This window comes from Cupressus sempervirens, chromosome 3, assembly GCF_028749045.1.
Source record: "Cupressus sempervirens isolate cs-2001-9-10 chromosome 3, ASM2874904v1, whole genome shotgun sequence".
In the NCBI taxonomy this organism is placed as follows: domain Eukaryota; kingdom Viridiplantae; phylum Streptophyta; class Pinopsida; order Cupressales; family Cupressaceae; genus Cupressus; species Cupressus sempervirens.
Genome location: NC_143120.1, coordinates 153389338 through 153408059, shown reverse-complemented (window position 1 = coordinate 153408059; position 18722 = coordinate 153389338). Strand labels below are relative to the sequence as shown.

At 38.2% G+C, this 18722-nt stretch overlaps 2 protein-coding genes across 5 annotated transcripts in view; one reads left to right on the top strand and one right to left on the bottom strand.

The window, feature by feature from the left end:
* The window catches only part of LOC149565216 (putative NAD kinase 1), a 361956-nt gene that overhangs the window by 166208 nt on the left and 177026 nt on the right, over nt 1-18722 (bottom strand). The gene's annotated exons all lie outside the window — the stretch shown is intronic.
* On the top strand, nt 12245-13303 carry LOC149565217 (uncharacterized). 2 transcript variants are annotated; one of them, XR_016361485.1, is made up of 3 exons: nt 12245-12447; nt 12545-13066; nt 13163-13301. XR_016361485.1 is itself a non-coding variant. In XM_089817062.1 (2 exons), exons 1-2 carry the CDS (start codon nt 12250-12252, stop codon nt 12782-12784), a joined length of 438 nt encoding a protein of 145 aa, XP_089673188.1. In that variant the 5' UTR covers nt 12245-12249; the 3' UTR covers nt 12785-13303. The 2 variants fall into 2 exon arrangements, 1 of the variants encoding a protein (XP_089673188.1); XM_089817062.1 differs by having other exon boundaries at nt 12545-13303.

The following is an 18722-nucleotide window of genomic DNA, read 5'->3' as shown; positions in this document are numbered from 1 at the left end:
AAACTTTCGGGAACATTATCGAAACCGTGTAGAACATTACAGTGGTATTAGAGCTAGTGATCATGCCAACCCACTGTGATGATTGAGAGATTTTGGTACTTGAATCACACTATGGCCCCGAGCAGCGATGGAGAGTGGTGCTTGAAGGGACTACAAAGGATTGACAAAGAGCTCAGTGAGGGTGTTGATCTTCCATTAGATATATTGGAATTGTGTTTGTGTCAGGGGAACCAATTACTTTCAAGATTTATACAGAGAATCTTCTCACTGATTAAGGAGGCCTTAAGTCAACCTAGGCTTTTGAGACACCATGACAAAGATAAAAGATTGGTAGTTGCAACATGTCTCAGTGAGGTTTTGAGAATTTTGGCTCCTAAAGCACCGCATGATGATAACACCATGATAGAGATATTGCAATTGATAGTTGACAACTTTCAAAGTCTATATGATTTCAATAGTGACCCTTTTGGTAGGAGATCTACAATATTGGAGAATTGTGTAAATGTCAAAGTAAGTAACCTTCTCTTAGATCTCGGATTGCAAAATTTGGTCCATGATATGTTTCATCACTTCTTGGTCACCATCAACGAAGATCATGATACTAAGATTTGAGTTGCTATTGAGAGTCTTATGATTTCGTGCATTGAAGAGATGGATGAAATATCCCAACCCATCGCATATATGTTATGGGTTGTTCGTAATCTAGAATGTATTCCCTCTATAGCAACATCTAGATTGGTTAGTAATGTTTTCAAGCATTGTGAACAAAAACTAATATCTCATTTGCACAAGTGGGAGAAAATGACTAACAACAATAAGGGTGATGCTTTACGTGAGGAGAATGAAGGCATGATTACAGGGCCGCTCTAGGAGGATTTGCTAAATCTTTCTACTACACCAACATGGGGAGAACACCAAAAAATGAAGAGATTGCTTACATGGATCTTGTGAAGACATGGACGGATCAAGTTGTGCCCATCACCAAAGTTGTGCCCGAGGTTGTGCCTTTCACCAAGGCACTATCCGTTGAGGAAGTTCCATCGGTTGCTGAAGTTATGTCCATCATAGAAGTTGTGTCTGTTGCCGAGGCTCTGTGGCTGTCATCGAAGCTATGTCCATCATCATGGTCTTGTCCATTACTGAGGTTGTATTTCTATCACCATCATGTCCATCATCATCATGTCCATCACTGACGTTGAGTTCATGTCCATCGTCAAGTTCGTGTCTGTCACTATCGTTGTATCTGTCACCATCATGTCCATCACCGATGCCAAGTCTATGTCCATTGTTGAGTTTGTGTCCGTCACTGTCATCGTGTCACTGTCATGTCCATCACCATCATGTCTGTCACCGATGCTGAGACCGTGTCCATCGTCGAGTTCATGTTCATCACCGTCATCATATCCATCACCGTCATGTCTGTCACCGACGCAAAGTCCATGTATGTCAAGTTCATGTTTATCACTGTCATGCTTGTCATCGTGGTGTCTGTCACCATCGTGTCCATCACCATCACCAACGTTGAGTTCGTGTCTGACACTGTCGTGTCCATCACTGACGCAGAGTCCATGTATGTTGTCAAGTTCATGTTTGTCACCGTCGTGTCTGTCACTGTCGTGTTTGTCATCATGGTGTCTGTCACCATCGTGTCCATCACCGATGCTAAGTTCGTGTCTGACACCGTCGTGTCCATCATCGACGTCAAGTTCGTGTCCGTCATCGAGTTCGTGCCCATTGTCGTCGTATCTATCATCTCCGTGTTCGTCATTGAATCCGAGTCTGCATCCGTTGTCATGTCCATCATTGCCGTGTCCGTCACCGACGTCGAGTTCATGTCCGTTGTCGAGTTCATATCTGTCACCACACCATGTCCATTTCCATCATTGAGTTTATCCATCACCGTCGTGTCCGTCATCAACGCCAAGTCCGTGTCCATTGTCGAGTTTGTGTTTGTCACCGTCTTGTTTGTCACCATCGTGTTTGCTACTGATGCTGAGTCCGTGTTTGTCGAGTTAGTGTCTGTCATCGTCATTATGTCTGTTGTTGTCACTGTCACCATATCTATCATCGTCATTGTATCTGTTATCATCACCATCACCTTGTCCGTTGCCATGTTTGACATTGCTATCGTCGTCATGTATGTCATCTTCATTTTGTCCATTGTTGTCACCACAGCCGTGTCCATTGCCAAGTCCATCATCATGTTCGTCACTGTTGTTGCATCTGTCAACAACATCGAATTTGTATCCATCGTCAAGTGTGTATCCGTCGCCATAGTTGTGTCCATCAACGACATCATGGCTGTCTCCATCATCATGGTGTGTCCGTCATTGTGGCTACATCGGTCACAGTAGCTACATTTGTCACCATTGAGACATTTCTCATTGTCGGGGCTCTATCCATCATTGAGGTTTCAACTGGGATTCTATGTCGCATTGAGGTTTTATCTATAGCTAAAATTTTATGTTGCCGAGGTACTCTTTGTTGAGGTTTTTTCTACCAAGGTTCCCTTTACTAAGCTACTCTTTGTTGAGGCTCCCATCATCGCGGCACCCTTCACTAAAGCTCTTGTCGCCAAGGTACTCACAGTCGAGGCCCCCTTCATCGACATTCTCACCACTAAAGCTCTCTTCCTCAAGGTTCCATCTGTCAGAAATATAATAGTGGTCATTGTGATTGTGCTAGCATCAGCGTCTGTGTTCATGACCGTACCTAAAGAGATTTTTTAACATAATGACGTGAAAGATTTCATCAATTTGTGTTATTGGGATCCTAGTGAAGGCTACGGCAATGTTTATATCATAGTGGCACAGTGGATGCTTAATGACAGTATGGTGCAAGGGAGGTTTGATGACCATTCACTCCTTTCGCATGCATGTTTGGTTCGGGTCCCTGGTAACTCAAGACACGACAATATTTATATCAGAGTAGCATAGCGATAATTTGATAGCAATGTTGGTGTTTCATTTGATGATGGATTACTTGACGGCAAGCAATTTTGGGCAGCAAGGATTTGTCATGTCCCTAAATTTGAATGTAATAATTTAATTTAATTAATTAATTAACTAGTCCCAAAATTAAAATAATATAATAAAAAGACCTTTAATTAGTCACTTTAATTAATTAATATGGGCCCAAGTTATTATTTCTATTTGTGGTTCTAATTGATTTAATATATCTCGGACCTATTTTAAGTTTAGTTTCCGGTGGTAAGCTTTATCGTTGGCTATCTTTGTACACCCTCGGAAAGGTCTTCCCCGACGAGTATTTAAGCACGGCTTTTATGTAGTTGTAGATATGCATTCTACTTATTTATTTTGCACTGCGAATTCCTGTTGGGATTCTCTATTGTTCGCCATTTCGGAAGTGAAAGATCTTCCCTATCTGGCTTATTCATTTTTGGTGGGGTTCAACCCTCACCCTATTCCGTTGCATGTAACACTTCGCTCAGATCTGGCAAGTTGGAGCACCATCTTTTGGCAATTATTAATTGAAGGTTGTTTGTGTTTGAATATCTATTCTTGTTCGGCATTCTTTGATGAATTCGGAATTAATAGTTTAAAGTGCAAATCTGAAATCATTCTTTTCCGTACCTCCTCTGTTTGTCACAACACTTTGCGCAATTACTGTATGGCCTCCCTTACTACTACTATACGATCCTCTTCATTCTATCGTACGGCATTCTCATTTCAGTGTCTACACCTACCGTATAGCTTCGCACATCTCCTTCCATCCATCATACAACTACTTTGGTCATTCACTGTACAGCCTCCTGAGCCACTATATGGTCATAGTTGCACCCCATACTACCCTCTTCCATCACTGTACGACACCATTTGTTGCCCCACACTACGCCATATGACCTGTACCGTACAACCTCCCCTTTGCCTATACTACAAAGCCTAGCATTCGTACACCAACTTCACCTGTCTGTACTGCCACAAAAACTTCAGATGTGACAATTTTAAGAGTAGTTGCATTGATCGGGATATTGCACTAGCCACCCAAAGCACTGACCTGAAGCATTCACCGAAGCACTGACCTGAAGCATTAACCTAAAGCACTGGCCACCCGAAGCACTAACCTTAGGCACTAGCCTAAAGCACTGGCCACCCGAAGCACTAAGGGAGAACTACCTGAAGCATTGGCCACTCGAAACACTGAGGGATACTACTTGGAGCACACAACCAGACTATCTGAAGCACACGACAAGACTACTTAGAGCAAACTACGGGACTTCGTAAGGAAACATTAGAACATAACATTACAGTGGTATTAGAGTAGAAACCTTTCAGGAGTATCTCCGAAACTTTTGGGAACATTACCAAAACCATTCGAGAGCATATCTAAATTTTTTGGGAACATTACCGAAACCGTGCGGAACATTATAGTGGTATAAGAGCAAAAACCTTTTGGGAGTATCTCCGAAACTTTCAAGAACATTACCGAAACCGTTCGGGAGCATCTCCAAAACTTTTGGGAACATTACTAAAACCGTGTGGAACATTACACAGCAAGACTGTTGGAAACAATGGTTTGGCAGCAGTGCTTCTTCATCCTCCTCCAAACAAGCGTTTTCAGCCCAATCCTTTAACAAGGATAAAGACCCATCTCAGTCATTTGCTCAACCTTAGAATAGCTCCAAGAAGTAAATCCGGTGCAACTATTGCCACAACTTGGGTCATTTACATTTTGCAGTTCCAAGGAGGGTCTCAACAACAACAAAATGTTTTGAAGAATTTGTGACCAAATCACAACAATTAGACAATGGCCATTAAGAGAAGGTATTAGAATATTATAATGTTTCTTTAATGGTCATCTTAGTTCGTCTTTAGTTTATTAGGTAGTTTCTATTTTCATCTTTAGTTCACAATCATTTCTTTTAGAAACATCGTCGTTGTAAATCTATATAAGGAGCTTTCATCTCCTTTGTTGAACACATTCATTACTTTACTATAATATCCCCATCATAAAATAGTTTATTAATCAAATCTTTGTTATTGGACCAATTGATTTAAAATATCTCAGACCCATTTTCGTTTTGTTTCCATAGGTAAGTGTAGTCGTTGGCTATCTTTGTACACCCTCGAAAAGTCTTCCCAACGGGTATTTAAGCACGGCTTGTAGGTAGTTGTAGGTATGCAATTTGGATTATTTTCTTTGTACTGCGAATTCCTATTGGGATTCTCTGTTGTTCGCCATTTTGGAAGTGAAAGATTTTCCCTACTTGGCTCTTCGGTTTCGATGGGTAAGCAACAAGACTTGAACGAAAGGAAACAAAAATGGGTACACAAGATTCAGGCTTTTGATTTTGACATTGAATATGTGAAGGGAAAGAACAATGTGGTTGAAAATGCCTTGTCCAGTAAACTCGCCATCTGCTTACTAATTCAGATTTCAACTAACTAGAAAACAAATTTGTTGGTGGAATATTCCGAAAACACATTTTCCTATGAGCTAATGGATGAAAATAGTCAGGATGATCAGTACAAAGTGGTGGACAACATCATTTACTATAAGAATCAGATATACTTAGTGTCTGAATCCAAACTGAAGCAAAAAATCTTGAAGGAGGTACATGATGCACCCTTGGCGGGACACCCAAGTTTCCTCAAAACTTACAGACAACTCAGGGAGAGGTTTTCATGGAAAGGTCTTAAAAGAGATGTATTGCAGCATGTAAGAGAGTGCGGTCTGCCAGCAAAACAAATCCGAACATACTCTACTCGTCAGGTTACTGCAACCTTTGCCTATACCAGAACAGAAGTGGGAAAGTATCTCGATGGACTTCATTACGGAACTCCCCAATGTGAACGGGATGGACTATATCTTCGTGGTAGTTGATAGATTGACGAAGTATTCACGTTTCTTCGCCATTCCCTCAAATTTTCAGGCCACACAAGTAGCTGATCTATTTTTCAAAGAATTGTTTTGTCTACATGGGTTACCCGGAAACATTGTTAGTGATTAGGATGGACAATTTATCAGTATCTTTAGGACAAACCTGTTTCAGTTGGCAGGGATAGAATTGTCACAAAGTACTAGTTACTAGCCTCAGATAGTTACCACCCTCAAATAGATGGATAGATAGAGATTGTGAACAAGTGGCTAGAAGGCTACCTTCAAAACTACGTTTTGGCAAAACAATGGGCGTGGGTCAAATAGACTGATCTAGGAAAATATTGTTACAATTCCACTTACCACATGTCCATCAGGATGGCACCCTTCAAAGCACTATATGGGTACGAACCCCTTTCATTCATCGGCATAGTACTAGGTGACAGTCACACACCAAGGGTGAGGGATTGACTTTAGGAGGGGCAAGACATCCTAAGATGCTTAAAGGAAAACTTACAAAGGGCACAAAATCAACAAAAGATGTATGTCGACAGATACCGAATTGAGAGAAGTTTTGAAGTGGGAGACTTGGTCTATCTCAGACTTGAGCCATACAAGCGATCCTCATTGAAGGTAAAGGGGAAAGAAAAACTAAAACCACGATTTTATGGCCCTTATCGTGTAGTTCGCCGCATCAATGAAGTTTCCTATAAGCTGGAGCTTCCAGAGGGGAGCCGCATTCATAACAGTTTTCATGTCTCCTGCCTTAATAAAGTTGTGGGACAAAACATCACGATAGCTACAGACCACCTACCACTCAATGAAGGGAAGCTCATTTTGGAACTAGCCAGGATCATTGAAGTACGTGAGAAGACCTTGTAGAACTGAAAGGTGAAGGAATATTTGGTATGCTGGAAACAATTACCGTTGGACAATGCAACGTAGGAAGGCAAGCACTTTTTACAGCATCCAACATTGCATTTGCTTAAGGACAAGCACAATTTGGGACAGGAGGACTGTAATATTTCCGTCATAAAATAAATTATTAATCAAACCTTTGTTAATGGGCTGATTGATTTAGTGTATCTTGGACCCATTTTTTATTTTGTTTACCTAGGTAGGTGTAGATGTCGGCTATCTTTGTACACCCTTGGAAAGGTTTCGCGATGGGTATTTAAGCATAGCTTGTAGGTAATTGTTGGTATGCGATTTGGATTATTTCTTTGTATTGCAAATTCCTGTTGGAATTATCTGTTGTTCGCCATATCGGAAGTGAAAGATCTTCCCTACTTGACTATTCCGATTTTGGTGGGATTCAACCCTCACCCTATTTCGTGTGTGCTTCTCGACTCAGATCTGATGAATTGGAGCATCAATTGTACGTGGAAATATTATTACTATTCTGTAAGAAGTGTGTATCTATTTGGTCTCTGGCTTCTACAAGTTATTTGTGTTTAATCTATTATATTTACATCTCAATGGCATTGCCAAATTTCTTTGCATTTCCCCTTGCCATGATCACCTTAACCTCTCCGTTCGACCTCCTACCTGTACCACCATATGAACGTAGAACATTTTGCAAGCAACTTCACCCCTCCATACCACTCTTTTGGTCTCCATCTTGTCCTATCGTACTAGCTGCACATACCGTATGACCTTCTAGATCTTCACACCGCACTTCCACCCTCCCTTCATAACCATATGGCATCCTTGATCACTGTACGGCCAAAACTGTTCACCGTACACCACTTCCCACCACCGTACGGCCTCTTGATCGTACATCCTCACTTGGCAACCGTACGACATCTCATCCTAGCTGTATTGCTTCCCAGTATACGGTAGGACTTCCACAATAGCTCCAACAAATTGACATTGTTAGTAACTGACAAGAAAAATATCATTTTTAGAGAAGACATAGGGAATGGGATCGTCACAACCAACCCCAATTTGTTTAATAAATCCTTTTACTGAAGGCTTTCATCAAGTCCTTTTCGTTTTTCATTTTATTAAGCCCATGGTTGATTTTTGAAGCCTTCAAAGTCCTTTTTCGCGTTTTTGAGTGTGTGTTTATTTGATTTTGGTCTTTTAGTTTTGTTCAATCCCTTGATTTTGTTTTTCCCTTCAATTCGGTATATTTTAGGGCTTAATAAGACTTGGCAGTCAAAAGATATGATTATTTAAGTACCCAAAAGGTGGACTCTCCGGATGCAATTGCATATTTAAAATATCATGTTATATTTTATTGTTGACATTCACTTTTTGAAAAATATAACAGAAATTCACTTTATGTTATGTTTTTCAGTTACTTTATCACTTAAGTGACTATAGAGCACTTTATGTTATATTTTCATGTTGAGTTGCTTTTAAATTTTTCACTTAAGTGATTTTATTAACTATTAATTTAATTTATTTCCAAGTATTACTTTATATTTTATTTTAAAACATCTAAGTTAAATAATATTTTTTGAATAATATTTGCACATGATATATAAACTATAGTGTAAATATTGTTTGACCCAATAAAGTAATATTGACTCAAAAATCAATTAAACACATGCTTAATTGGTTTTTTAAGTTGTGCAAACTCAACTTACATGTCGTTTACATGTTTTATGCAAATGCATTCCTAGAGTGTGATTTGCACTAGAAATGCATGGAATGGACTTCCTGGAGTCCAATTTACATGAAAATTCCCCTTTACATGTAAATCACTTCACATGTAATTGCATCTTGAGAATGTGGTTTGCACTTGAAATTCAATTTATGGACTTAGGCAAATAAAAAGAGAGTTTTTAAAACATGTAAATGCATTCCTAGAGTCTGATTTACATGTAAAAGGCATTTCCAGCCAAGGCATCACATGTAAATGACCTTCTAGAGTGCGATTTGCACTAAAACATGTCCAATTTTAAACATGTAAATGCATGTTTAAAATATGTAATGGTCTTCTAAGAGGCCATTAAAATGAAATGCACTTCCAACTAATGAATTTTATATGTAACATGTCTTGGATAATCCAATTTTGCATTCAAAACTCATGTAATGACTCCCCAAGACTCTGTTTTTGCACTCCCAAGCCAAAAACGTCCAAATGCAAATATGTAATGGCTCCTTGAGAGTGCGATTTGCACTTCCAGCCATCATAAGCATATATTTTATACATGTAAATGCATCTTTAGGGTCCGATTTCACCATTCTAACTGGTGCAAATACATTTGAGGAACCCGTTTTTGCTTTCCTAAGTCAAGAACACTTCAAATTCCTCCATTTTTTGCCACGTTTTTGCTAAAACGCCAAGAAATCTGGATTTTGAACCACATTTTTGCACTAGAGAGCCACATTTTTGCATTTGGATCCATGTTTTAGCATTTGGGAAAAACTGATTTTGCAAAGTCAAAAACGACCAATATATATGCATTTTAGAGCCACATTTTTAACGAAAACACCCAGAAATCTTCAATTCTAAGCCACAAAATCCATTGACAAGGGCACATTTTTGGCATTGGATGCATACACGTGTTTCGAATCCATGTTCTTGCTCTATTTCTCTAAGAAAGACTCATTTACATGCATTTGAGGGCACGTTTTTGCCGAAAAACATCTCAATAGATGCATTTCATCAAAAACATTTTGCATTTGGAGTTTGAAGATTATGTTTTTGGTATTTGCTTACAAAATACCTCATGCATTGACCAAGGGAGATCGCTTTTGCAAGCATTGAAATAGTCAAGGATTTGTTTGGAAATTCAAATTGGATGAAAGTCATTTATTCTAATCTCTCAATCTTCCACATTTGGCTCTTTGAGCTCCAAGCATGTTGAAGTATTCAAACCTTTGCTATTTTTTGCATATTTTGGCTTATCATTGTACACATGTTTAAAGATATGCCATGTATTTTGCAAATTTCCTTTAAATAAGATGAAAGCTTCTAGTTTCAAATGCTTAGAATTTTCCCAAATTCCAAATTGAGAGCAACTTGATATTTTGTGATGTTTGAGTCAAAAACCAAACATTTGTTTTTCACTCTGTGCCTATTTTTGCCTATTGTTTTGAATCATTTTTTCGGAAAGGTCAAAGCATATTACGTCCATTTCTCAATATATGCAATGACATTCAAAGAGCATTTACATGAAATTCCATCCTCCATCCACATTTACATGTAATCTCATCTTTCATATGCATTCACATTCAAACCTATCCTCCATACCCAAAAAAGCCCATCTTTGCCCACATCCAATCCACCCTTGAGAGTCCAATTTTGGCCCTTTTCACCAAAATAAATATGCTTTCTAGTTCATTTGCGGCCATCATATGTGTTCCATAAGTATCTAATCCATAGATGGAAGACTCGCCGGTTACTCGGCGAGTTTTTAAAACTCGCCGAGTATTTTGGGACGGCGAGTAAATCGCCCAAAAACTTGGCGTGAGTCCAAAAACTCGCCGAGTAATCGGCGAGTTTTAGTCAAAAACTCGGCGAGTTATGTAAAAAAACTCGCGGTTCAGGGAACCCACGGCCAATGACGCCTAAATAGGTCAAAATGCATTGTTTCTTTCGTTTGTGTGGAGCAAAGAAGGTTTTAGCTGATTGCAAGTGATGAAAGGCAGATTGGAGTGGATTTTGGAGGATTCTAACCGAATTTAGAAGAGAAATTTCTTTCCAGGTATGTTCATCTTATCATTGTTTGAAAACTTTTTATAGTTTTAAGCAAAGCTTTTATTGTTTTTGTTGTTGTTTGTAAATGATTTCAAATCATTTGAAAGTTGAAACCCTAGTTGTTCTAAACTTCTAGCTTCTAAGTTCTAACTCTAAGTTCTAACTTTGTTTATTCGTTTTTCTATAAATTTAATTATTTATGTGTAGGGCAGCGGACAAGCATTAAGAAAACATGACAAATCCACAAGAAGAGTGGCCACAAACACCATGCCCATCTGGATATATAGGCACTCGGCCTAAAAATGCAAGAGATAAGGCATGGTGGTATGCCTATGAAGCTCCAAGTCCAAATGATATTGGGAAGGTGATATGCATTCCCTGTGAGAGAATTATTTCTGGAGGCATAAACCGCCTCAAATACCACCTTGCAGGCATAAAGAAACATGACTCAAATCCTTGTCTCAAGGTAACTGATGAAGAAAAAAGATTCATCCATGCCCTACTTGCAGCTGCTGAAGAGAAAAAATTGAATAGGGAGAGGGAAAAATTATCTATGCGGGTAGCCATAGCTGAATCTGAAGGAGCTCCTTTTGATATGCAAGAGGAAGAAGAAGCACATGAGAACATACCAGGATCTCTTCGTGGCCCACGGATCCGCAAACAAAATTTCTCTTTTACTGGTTCCACTTCTTCTACATCTCCTACTTCTTCATCATCACCATCCGGATCCCCATCAGGGATAGGTGGTTATTTTGTGCCCAGGAACACACCTAGAGCACAGCCATCATTAGAGGGCACTGCATGGTTTAAGGAGGTGCATGAGCAAACTGATATTGCAGCAGCTGATTTTTGGTTTTTCAACAATATCTCAATGAATGCCGCTAATAGTCCCTATTGGGTCAATATGGTGAATGCAATGACAATATCAGGCAAAGGGTACAAGCCGCCTAATCGCAAGGATATGAGTGGAAGGTTAGTATTTTACTATTTAGTAATTGTAAATAATTGAGATTCACTTTAGTTCATTGTTATATTTTAAATCTTAATTGTTATAACTTATTTCCTAATTTTTTACTAACACTTACACTTTATTTAATATTACACTTAAATTTTGTAGGTTGCTTGACAAAGCGGTTGGTAGGGCAAGATTGTTGATAGAAGACCAAAAGAAAGAGTGGAAGAAGTATGGCTGCACCATTTTATCTGATGGGTGGACAGATGGAAGAAGTAGAACCATTATTAACTTCTTGATTGCTTGCAAAGATGATGTGGTGTTTTGGAAATCTGTCGGTGCCTCCAACAAAGTGAAAAATGCAGCCACATTGGCTTTAATGTTGGAGAATGTTGTCATGGAGGTGGGAATAGAGAATGTGGTGCAAATAATCACAGATAATGCAGCAGCATATGTGGCAGCAGGTAGATTTAATTTTTTATATTTGAATCAATATAAATCATGAATGTAATGCTATGGTATTATTCAATTTAGATTTGATGTAATTTGTAAATACTAAATATGGAAAGTTTGTTACTGATTATTGATTTTTTGCTAATCTTTTAGGTAGAATCCTCCAAGAGAGGCATCCCACACTTTTTTGGTCACCTTGTGCAGCACATGTCCTTGACCTTCTTTTGGAGGACATAGGAAAACTTGATTGGGTGAGTCCAATTGTGGAAGATGCTAGGCGAGTCACGAAATATATCTATAATCACCCATGGGTTCTCAGTTTGATAGAAAAGCCACTAAAGGCAAAGATTTGATGAGACCTGTTATGACAAGGTTTGCAACGGTCTTCTTGACGTTGCAAAGTATTTTTGACCACATATTGGCTTTGAAGCAAATGTTTGTGTGTGCTGATTGGGTTGCTTCACCTTACTCAAAGAAGCCCGAAGGAGAAGCTGTGGCACGAATAGTCTTTGATGATAGCTTTTTTGCAAAGGCTAAGGAGATTGTGGAGGTAACTTCATTATATTTTTAGTTTATTCAAGTTTCATTTTCAATTCATAACTTACTATGTTATTAACTAATTTGTATTTTTCAAATTTCAAATGTAGATGTCTCTGCCCCTGGTTCTAGTCTTGCGCACATGTGATGGGCAGCAATCCCCAATGGGAGGTCTTTATGAGGCCATGGATAGGGCGAAAGAGGCTGTTAGAAGTTACTATCACGGGGACAGTCTCAGATTTGACCCCATTTGGAAAATAATTGATAGGAGGTTGAACAATATGCTCCACCAACCTATTCATGCAGCAGGCTACTTTCTCAATCCCAAATTCAGGTACTATGATAATTGATTGTCCTTGAAGTTGGGATTTTAATAAGTCTTTATTTTACTTTACTTTTTAAGGTTGTGTAGTAAGACTTGATATCATTTTCTATTTGTTTTAGGGCTGATGATTCCTACTCAGATCCTAATGGAGAGGTCATGGAAGGTCTCTCTAAATGCATTGAGAGAATGATATCAAGTGAAGAGGAGAGAGACCTTATTGTGACCGAACAACAAATCTATGTGGAATCAAGGGGTCCTTTGTTCTCTTCTATGCTAGCAAAGAGAGCAAGATCTACTCAAGCACCAGGTAAAGCGTCAAACTTTAAAACTTTTGCTAATTGATAAGTTGTGCTTCTGATTTTGTTTTTTATTGCTTTATAACTTTTTAAATTTTGTTTTGCAGATGCTTGGTGGGCAAGTTGGGGTGGCAATACCCCCAATTTAAGGAAATTTGCTCTCAGAGTCCTATCCCAACCTTGTAGCTCATCCCATTGTGAGCGCAATTGGAGCTTATTTGAGTCCATCCATACAAAGAAAAGAAACAGAATGACTCAAAAATAGCTTTATGACCTTGTTTATGTGCACTATAATCTTAAGTTGTGCATAAAAAAGTCACAGCTCTTAGAACTATCTGGTCCGCTTGATCTAGATGAGATAGATCCTTATTCTGATTGGATAGCACAGGAGCCAAGTCCATTGTTTACACCAGATGAGATCGCTGATTTGGAGAGGCAGGCCATGGAGGGGGAGGCTGACACTGATTTTCAGTTCACTATGGATGGCATTGAGGATGAGGACGAGGATGATGATGATTCAGGCAAGGATCAGGCATTACCATTAGGAGGAGATGCATCCTCTTCTAGGATGCCGAGCCAGTCAGTAGGGACGTCGAGCGAGGGGGCACAACCACAGAGTTCACAGTCACACACCTCACGCCCTATCCCAGTGCGGGGCACTTCTTCTAGGACTAGACCCCCTCGCTTTCCTGCTAGTGCAAGTGGAAAGAGGAAGATGTGATTGACATTGTCACATTGAATTGATGTATTTAGACTTTTAGTATTTACTTATAGTTTGACAAATTGAAACTATTTAGTAATTTACTATTTTGCTTCCTACCATGAGCATTCTGCATGAGAATGCAATTTTGTACGCATTATGCATTTATATATATCTAAACTTTGTATAACTTATTAGATGCATCTTCTCATTAAATTTTGCAAAATAAATGTATTTTTAATTAAATTTCAGCAGTTTTTTAGGTTCCCGAGTTTTTCCCGAATTTTTTTTTAAATCGCCGAGTTTTTCCCGATTAAACTTTTGGGGGGCTTGGCGAGTTTTTGCATTTGGTGAGTTTTCCAACTATGATCTAATCCATACTTTGAACACTCATCCCTCATGGATTAGTCACTATAACTCAAATCCCAAAGTTAACATGTATCCAATCTCATTGGCAGATGTTTTCGTCTTCATGTTACAACACATTTTTAAAGATATGTTAGAACTTCTTCAAAGAATAGAGACATCTCATCAAGAAGATATGCTTTAAATCCAAAGAAGTCGTCATTTGATCTCCATTTTCCCATTGGTTGTCCGAGAATTTGAGTTCATGTGGGAATGCACCAAGCACTTTGCTTCAAAAAAAAGAAAAAAGCAAAAGAGTTAAAGGTGTTGATGGAAAGTTGTTTTCAGTTTACATTTAGACATCATCAAGAAGGTTTTCAAAGTGTTAGAGACTCCAAAATTTGCTAATCTACAAAGGAGAACTCACAACAACCCAAACAAGAAAAATCTTGATCACATCAAGTTTGCAAATGACAACTAGAAACTCAGAGAGAATGCAGGTACAGAATAAAGAAATTCCCAATCCCATGATCATCACAAAGTACAAGGCTTTTGTTGATAATCTACAGGATTGATTCATTCAGAATCAACAGTTTCAATATTTTCTTCAAGTGTTTTCCAGCTTTGTAGTTGCAGACGATGAATTGCATAAAATAATGTAATTACATATAATTTGTTTGCATATCCTTATGACATGTAATCCAATAATTTCTCTCACCTAGTTAGATAGGTCAATGTTGGTTGAGTTGCCCCCACTTTTTCTTCCATTTTTCTATCAACTCCTTCACCTATATAAAGGAGTGCCCTCTCATCATAAAAATCATCTTTTGTTGTATAGAAGAAAACTCTACCAAACTTGTGCAAGCATGATTTTGATTGTGTAACAGTGTAACGTGACTCGTCGCTAGTCAGGCGAGTCTCCTAAGTTGGCAAGTCACCAATGGTCTGCCAAGTCAAAATGACCCGTGACCTGGGCTCAATGGGTCAGGTGACATGACTCACTTGACTCACGAGTCGCGCCATGACTTGTGGGTCATGACCAACTTGACCCAGTCGCGGCAGCACTTATCCGGTTGAGTTAAAATAACATAAAAACAATGTTTTTTTCAAATTTTTTTTGTTCTTTGTTATTCTTATAACAATAAAAGGACTCTCATAACACTCTATTGTGAGAAGAAGAAAGAGAGAGAAAGGAAGAAGAGAAATAGAGTGTCATTGTTTTGCAACTAGTTGAAAGGAAGATGAGAAAAACTTGCATTTGTGACACTGGAGCTTGCATTTAGATCATCAAGGAGTTTATAGGAGCTCTTCTCAATGCTTCCCAAAGCATTTCAAAAAGGTAAGAGTTGATTTTTTAGATTTTGATGATTTTTTTCTCTATGCTTATGGGTTTTTTGGATGATTTTTTTTTTGTATGTTTATGGGTTCTTTTTTACTTTAGATCTTCATAAAATACAATGCTTAAATGGTAATATTTGGTCTAAAACGTCTTATTGCAGCAACTTTTACATTTTTCCTTACTCATAGTGGCTCCTAGAGGTAAAAAACCCAAGCTCTCTAAAGGCAATAAAAAAGATGAGTGTTGGAAGTACACCATAGACTTTCTGGGTAGAGGTAGAACTCAATCAAAATGCATATTTTATAAGGTCATTAATAGTGGGGGGATAAATAGATTGAAATACCATATTGCTGGCATACGTGGTCATGATGTTGAGCCTTGTAGAGCTACAACTGTTGAGGCTCAACATTTTTGTTATGTTGTCTTAGAAGAATATGAAGAAGAAAAGGAATTAAAACAAAAACAATTAGCAGAGTTAACTCAGATTGGTTACAATTCCCTTTCACACTCATCTAAAAATGTTTCTGTGTCTAGTTTTACACCCAGGCTAGGTTCAATAGGTTGTGTTGAAAAGGTTCTTCCCTTCCCCCCTATCGTCCTACTGCTTCTGCTACTTGTACTTCTTCTACATCTATTCCTTGCACTACTAGTGGTGGTGGTGCTGCTGCCCCTTCTAGTAGTACTGGCTTTACATTTCATCCTAGACTCAGAAAATCTAAGTTGGACAATTTTTTTGTACCGCGTTCCACTCGTGGTGCACAACCCTCACTTGAGAGCTTGGGCTGGAATAGGAAGATCCCATGAAGCGAGAATAAGAGCAATTTGCAAGTTTTGGTTTTTCTGCAACATTCCATTTATAGCAGCCAGGTACTTCAACTTCATTTATATATGATTGTTTTACATTTTTAACTTTTATGTTTTAAAATTTAAATTCAATTTTATAATTTTAACTTGATATTGAAAATTTAAAATATTGATAAGTAGGAGATAATTTCCACAGCAAGTCAAATTGTGATATTGCTATCAGGATTTAACTGTGTGATTATTGAGTCAAACTCATTGACCCATGTTTCATGAGTAGTGATTCAACACGAATCCATCTCTCATGCAAATAACTGGAACACTTAGCACTAATTGGATCTAGGTGATGCTCATAAGGGTGAAGCACCGGGACTTCCTGGGAGGTCACCCATCCCAGTACTACTCCAACCTGAGCGCGCTTAACTATGGAGTTTCCTCCATAGTTAAACCCAAAGCTTGCAACCTCATTTGCAAAACCTTCACCAAGTGTTGTGCCTTATGAACCATTCATTAGAAAGCCCCTTAAGCTCATCAATTGATAAGTAGAAGATAATTTCCACGGCAAGTCAAATTGTGATATTGCTATCAGGATTTAACTATGTGATTAGCAATATCACAATTTAAAATATGCTAGTTAAAAAAAAATTATAAATGTAACAGAACTCCTTATTGGTAGGGGATAATTGATGCAGTTTCCATCTGTGGTGCAGGGTCTAAAGCCCCCACTGAAGATGAGTTGAGTGGGCCACTCTTACTAGAAATGGTTGAGGAGATGAAACTTGAGTTGAAGGACCATAGAAAGATTTAGAGCCAAAAGGGGTGTACCATTATGACGGATGGATGGATGGACAGATAGGAGGAATAGGACCCTCCTAAATTTTCTTGTTTCTAGCGGAGGTAATTCATCATGCTCTACTTCTCGAAGTCTAAAATTTAATGTGTTATTGAATAACTAAAATTTTGTTTTATTGATTATTGATTCTTGAATGATAATTATTTTGTTTAATTTTTACTTTTAAGATCCACCATGTTTTTGAAGTATATAAATGCTTCCTCACGTGTCAAAAATGAAGCTATTGAGGAGGTCATAAGAGAGGTGGGCGAAGAGAATGTTGTCCAAGTGGTGACTGATAATGAAGCTAATTATGTTGCTCCAAGTAAAATTTTAACTTCCCAACTTTCTAAGTTCTAAAAAAATTATTTTAGTTTTTCATTAAATTTTGAAAATTAAAAGTTTTTTAATACATCAAAAATTTTCATTGCTTACTAACTAATTTAAAATTGCTACAGGAAAACTTTTGATGGAGAGACACCCAAGAATCTTTTGGACTCCATGTGCGGCCTATTGCCTCGACTTCATGTTAGAGGATATTGGCAAGCTTGAATGGGTGAAGTCATGTGTTACTAAGGCCAAAAATCTTTGTAATCTCAGTTATAATCACGCCTTGGTCTTCAGCATTATGAGGGAATACACGAAGGCAAAGGAGTTGGCTCGTCTCAGTACCACAAGATTTGCCTCTAATTTTATCAAACTAAAATCCTTGCTGAGTTCAAGGTTAGTTTTGAGGTGCATGTTTGTTGGTCCATAGTGGAGTTCCTCCTCATTTGCCACCACCCCTACAAGGATAGATGCAACAAAATGCATTTATGATGAAGGTTTTTGGGAGCTATGTCCAAAGATTGTGGAGGTAATTTAAATTTTAAAAAATTAAGTCTTAAAATTTTATAAATTAATTTATCTCATACATATTTTTGTTTTATTTTCATTGTGCAACTTTGCAAAGTTTCATCATTCACTAAATTGGTTTTTTGTTTAATTATTTTGTAAATCACTAAGCCATTTGTAGCTCTCCTATGAGTTGTTGATGAGGAGAAACCCTCTATGGGCTACATATATGAGGGTATGGATAGGGCCAAGAAAGCTATTAAGGCCAAATATGTAGGAGTTGAGGAAAAGTATGGCTCTATTTGAGACATAATTGATAGGAGATGGAAAAATCAACTTCATAAGCCCATCCATGCAGCAGCCTATTACCTCAGTCTAGCATACCATTTCCATAAAGATTTCAAGGCAGATGAGGAGGTTCTTAGTGGCCTATACACTATGATATTGAAAATGGCCACTAATGCCACAAATATATTGCTTGAGATGGATGCCTATAATAATGCATCAGGGCCCATTTTTTCAAGTGAAATTTGCAAAGGTCGTACAAAATTGTACCAGGTAAAAATTGCAGCTTAAGCCTTATACAATCTAGTTTGTAAATTTCTAGCTTTAAAGTTCAAATTTTGAAATGAGACTAATATTTTTTTCTTTTCCTTTTTTCAAAATTCAAATACATGGTGGCAAATGTTTGAGCCTTCAACAAATCGCCATCCGCATAATGAGTCAGCCAAGTAGCGCTTCTGGATGTAAGCGCAACTGGAGCATGTTCGAGCACATCCACTCAAAGAGGCATAATAAGTTGTTTGTAGAGAAAAT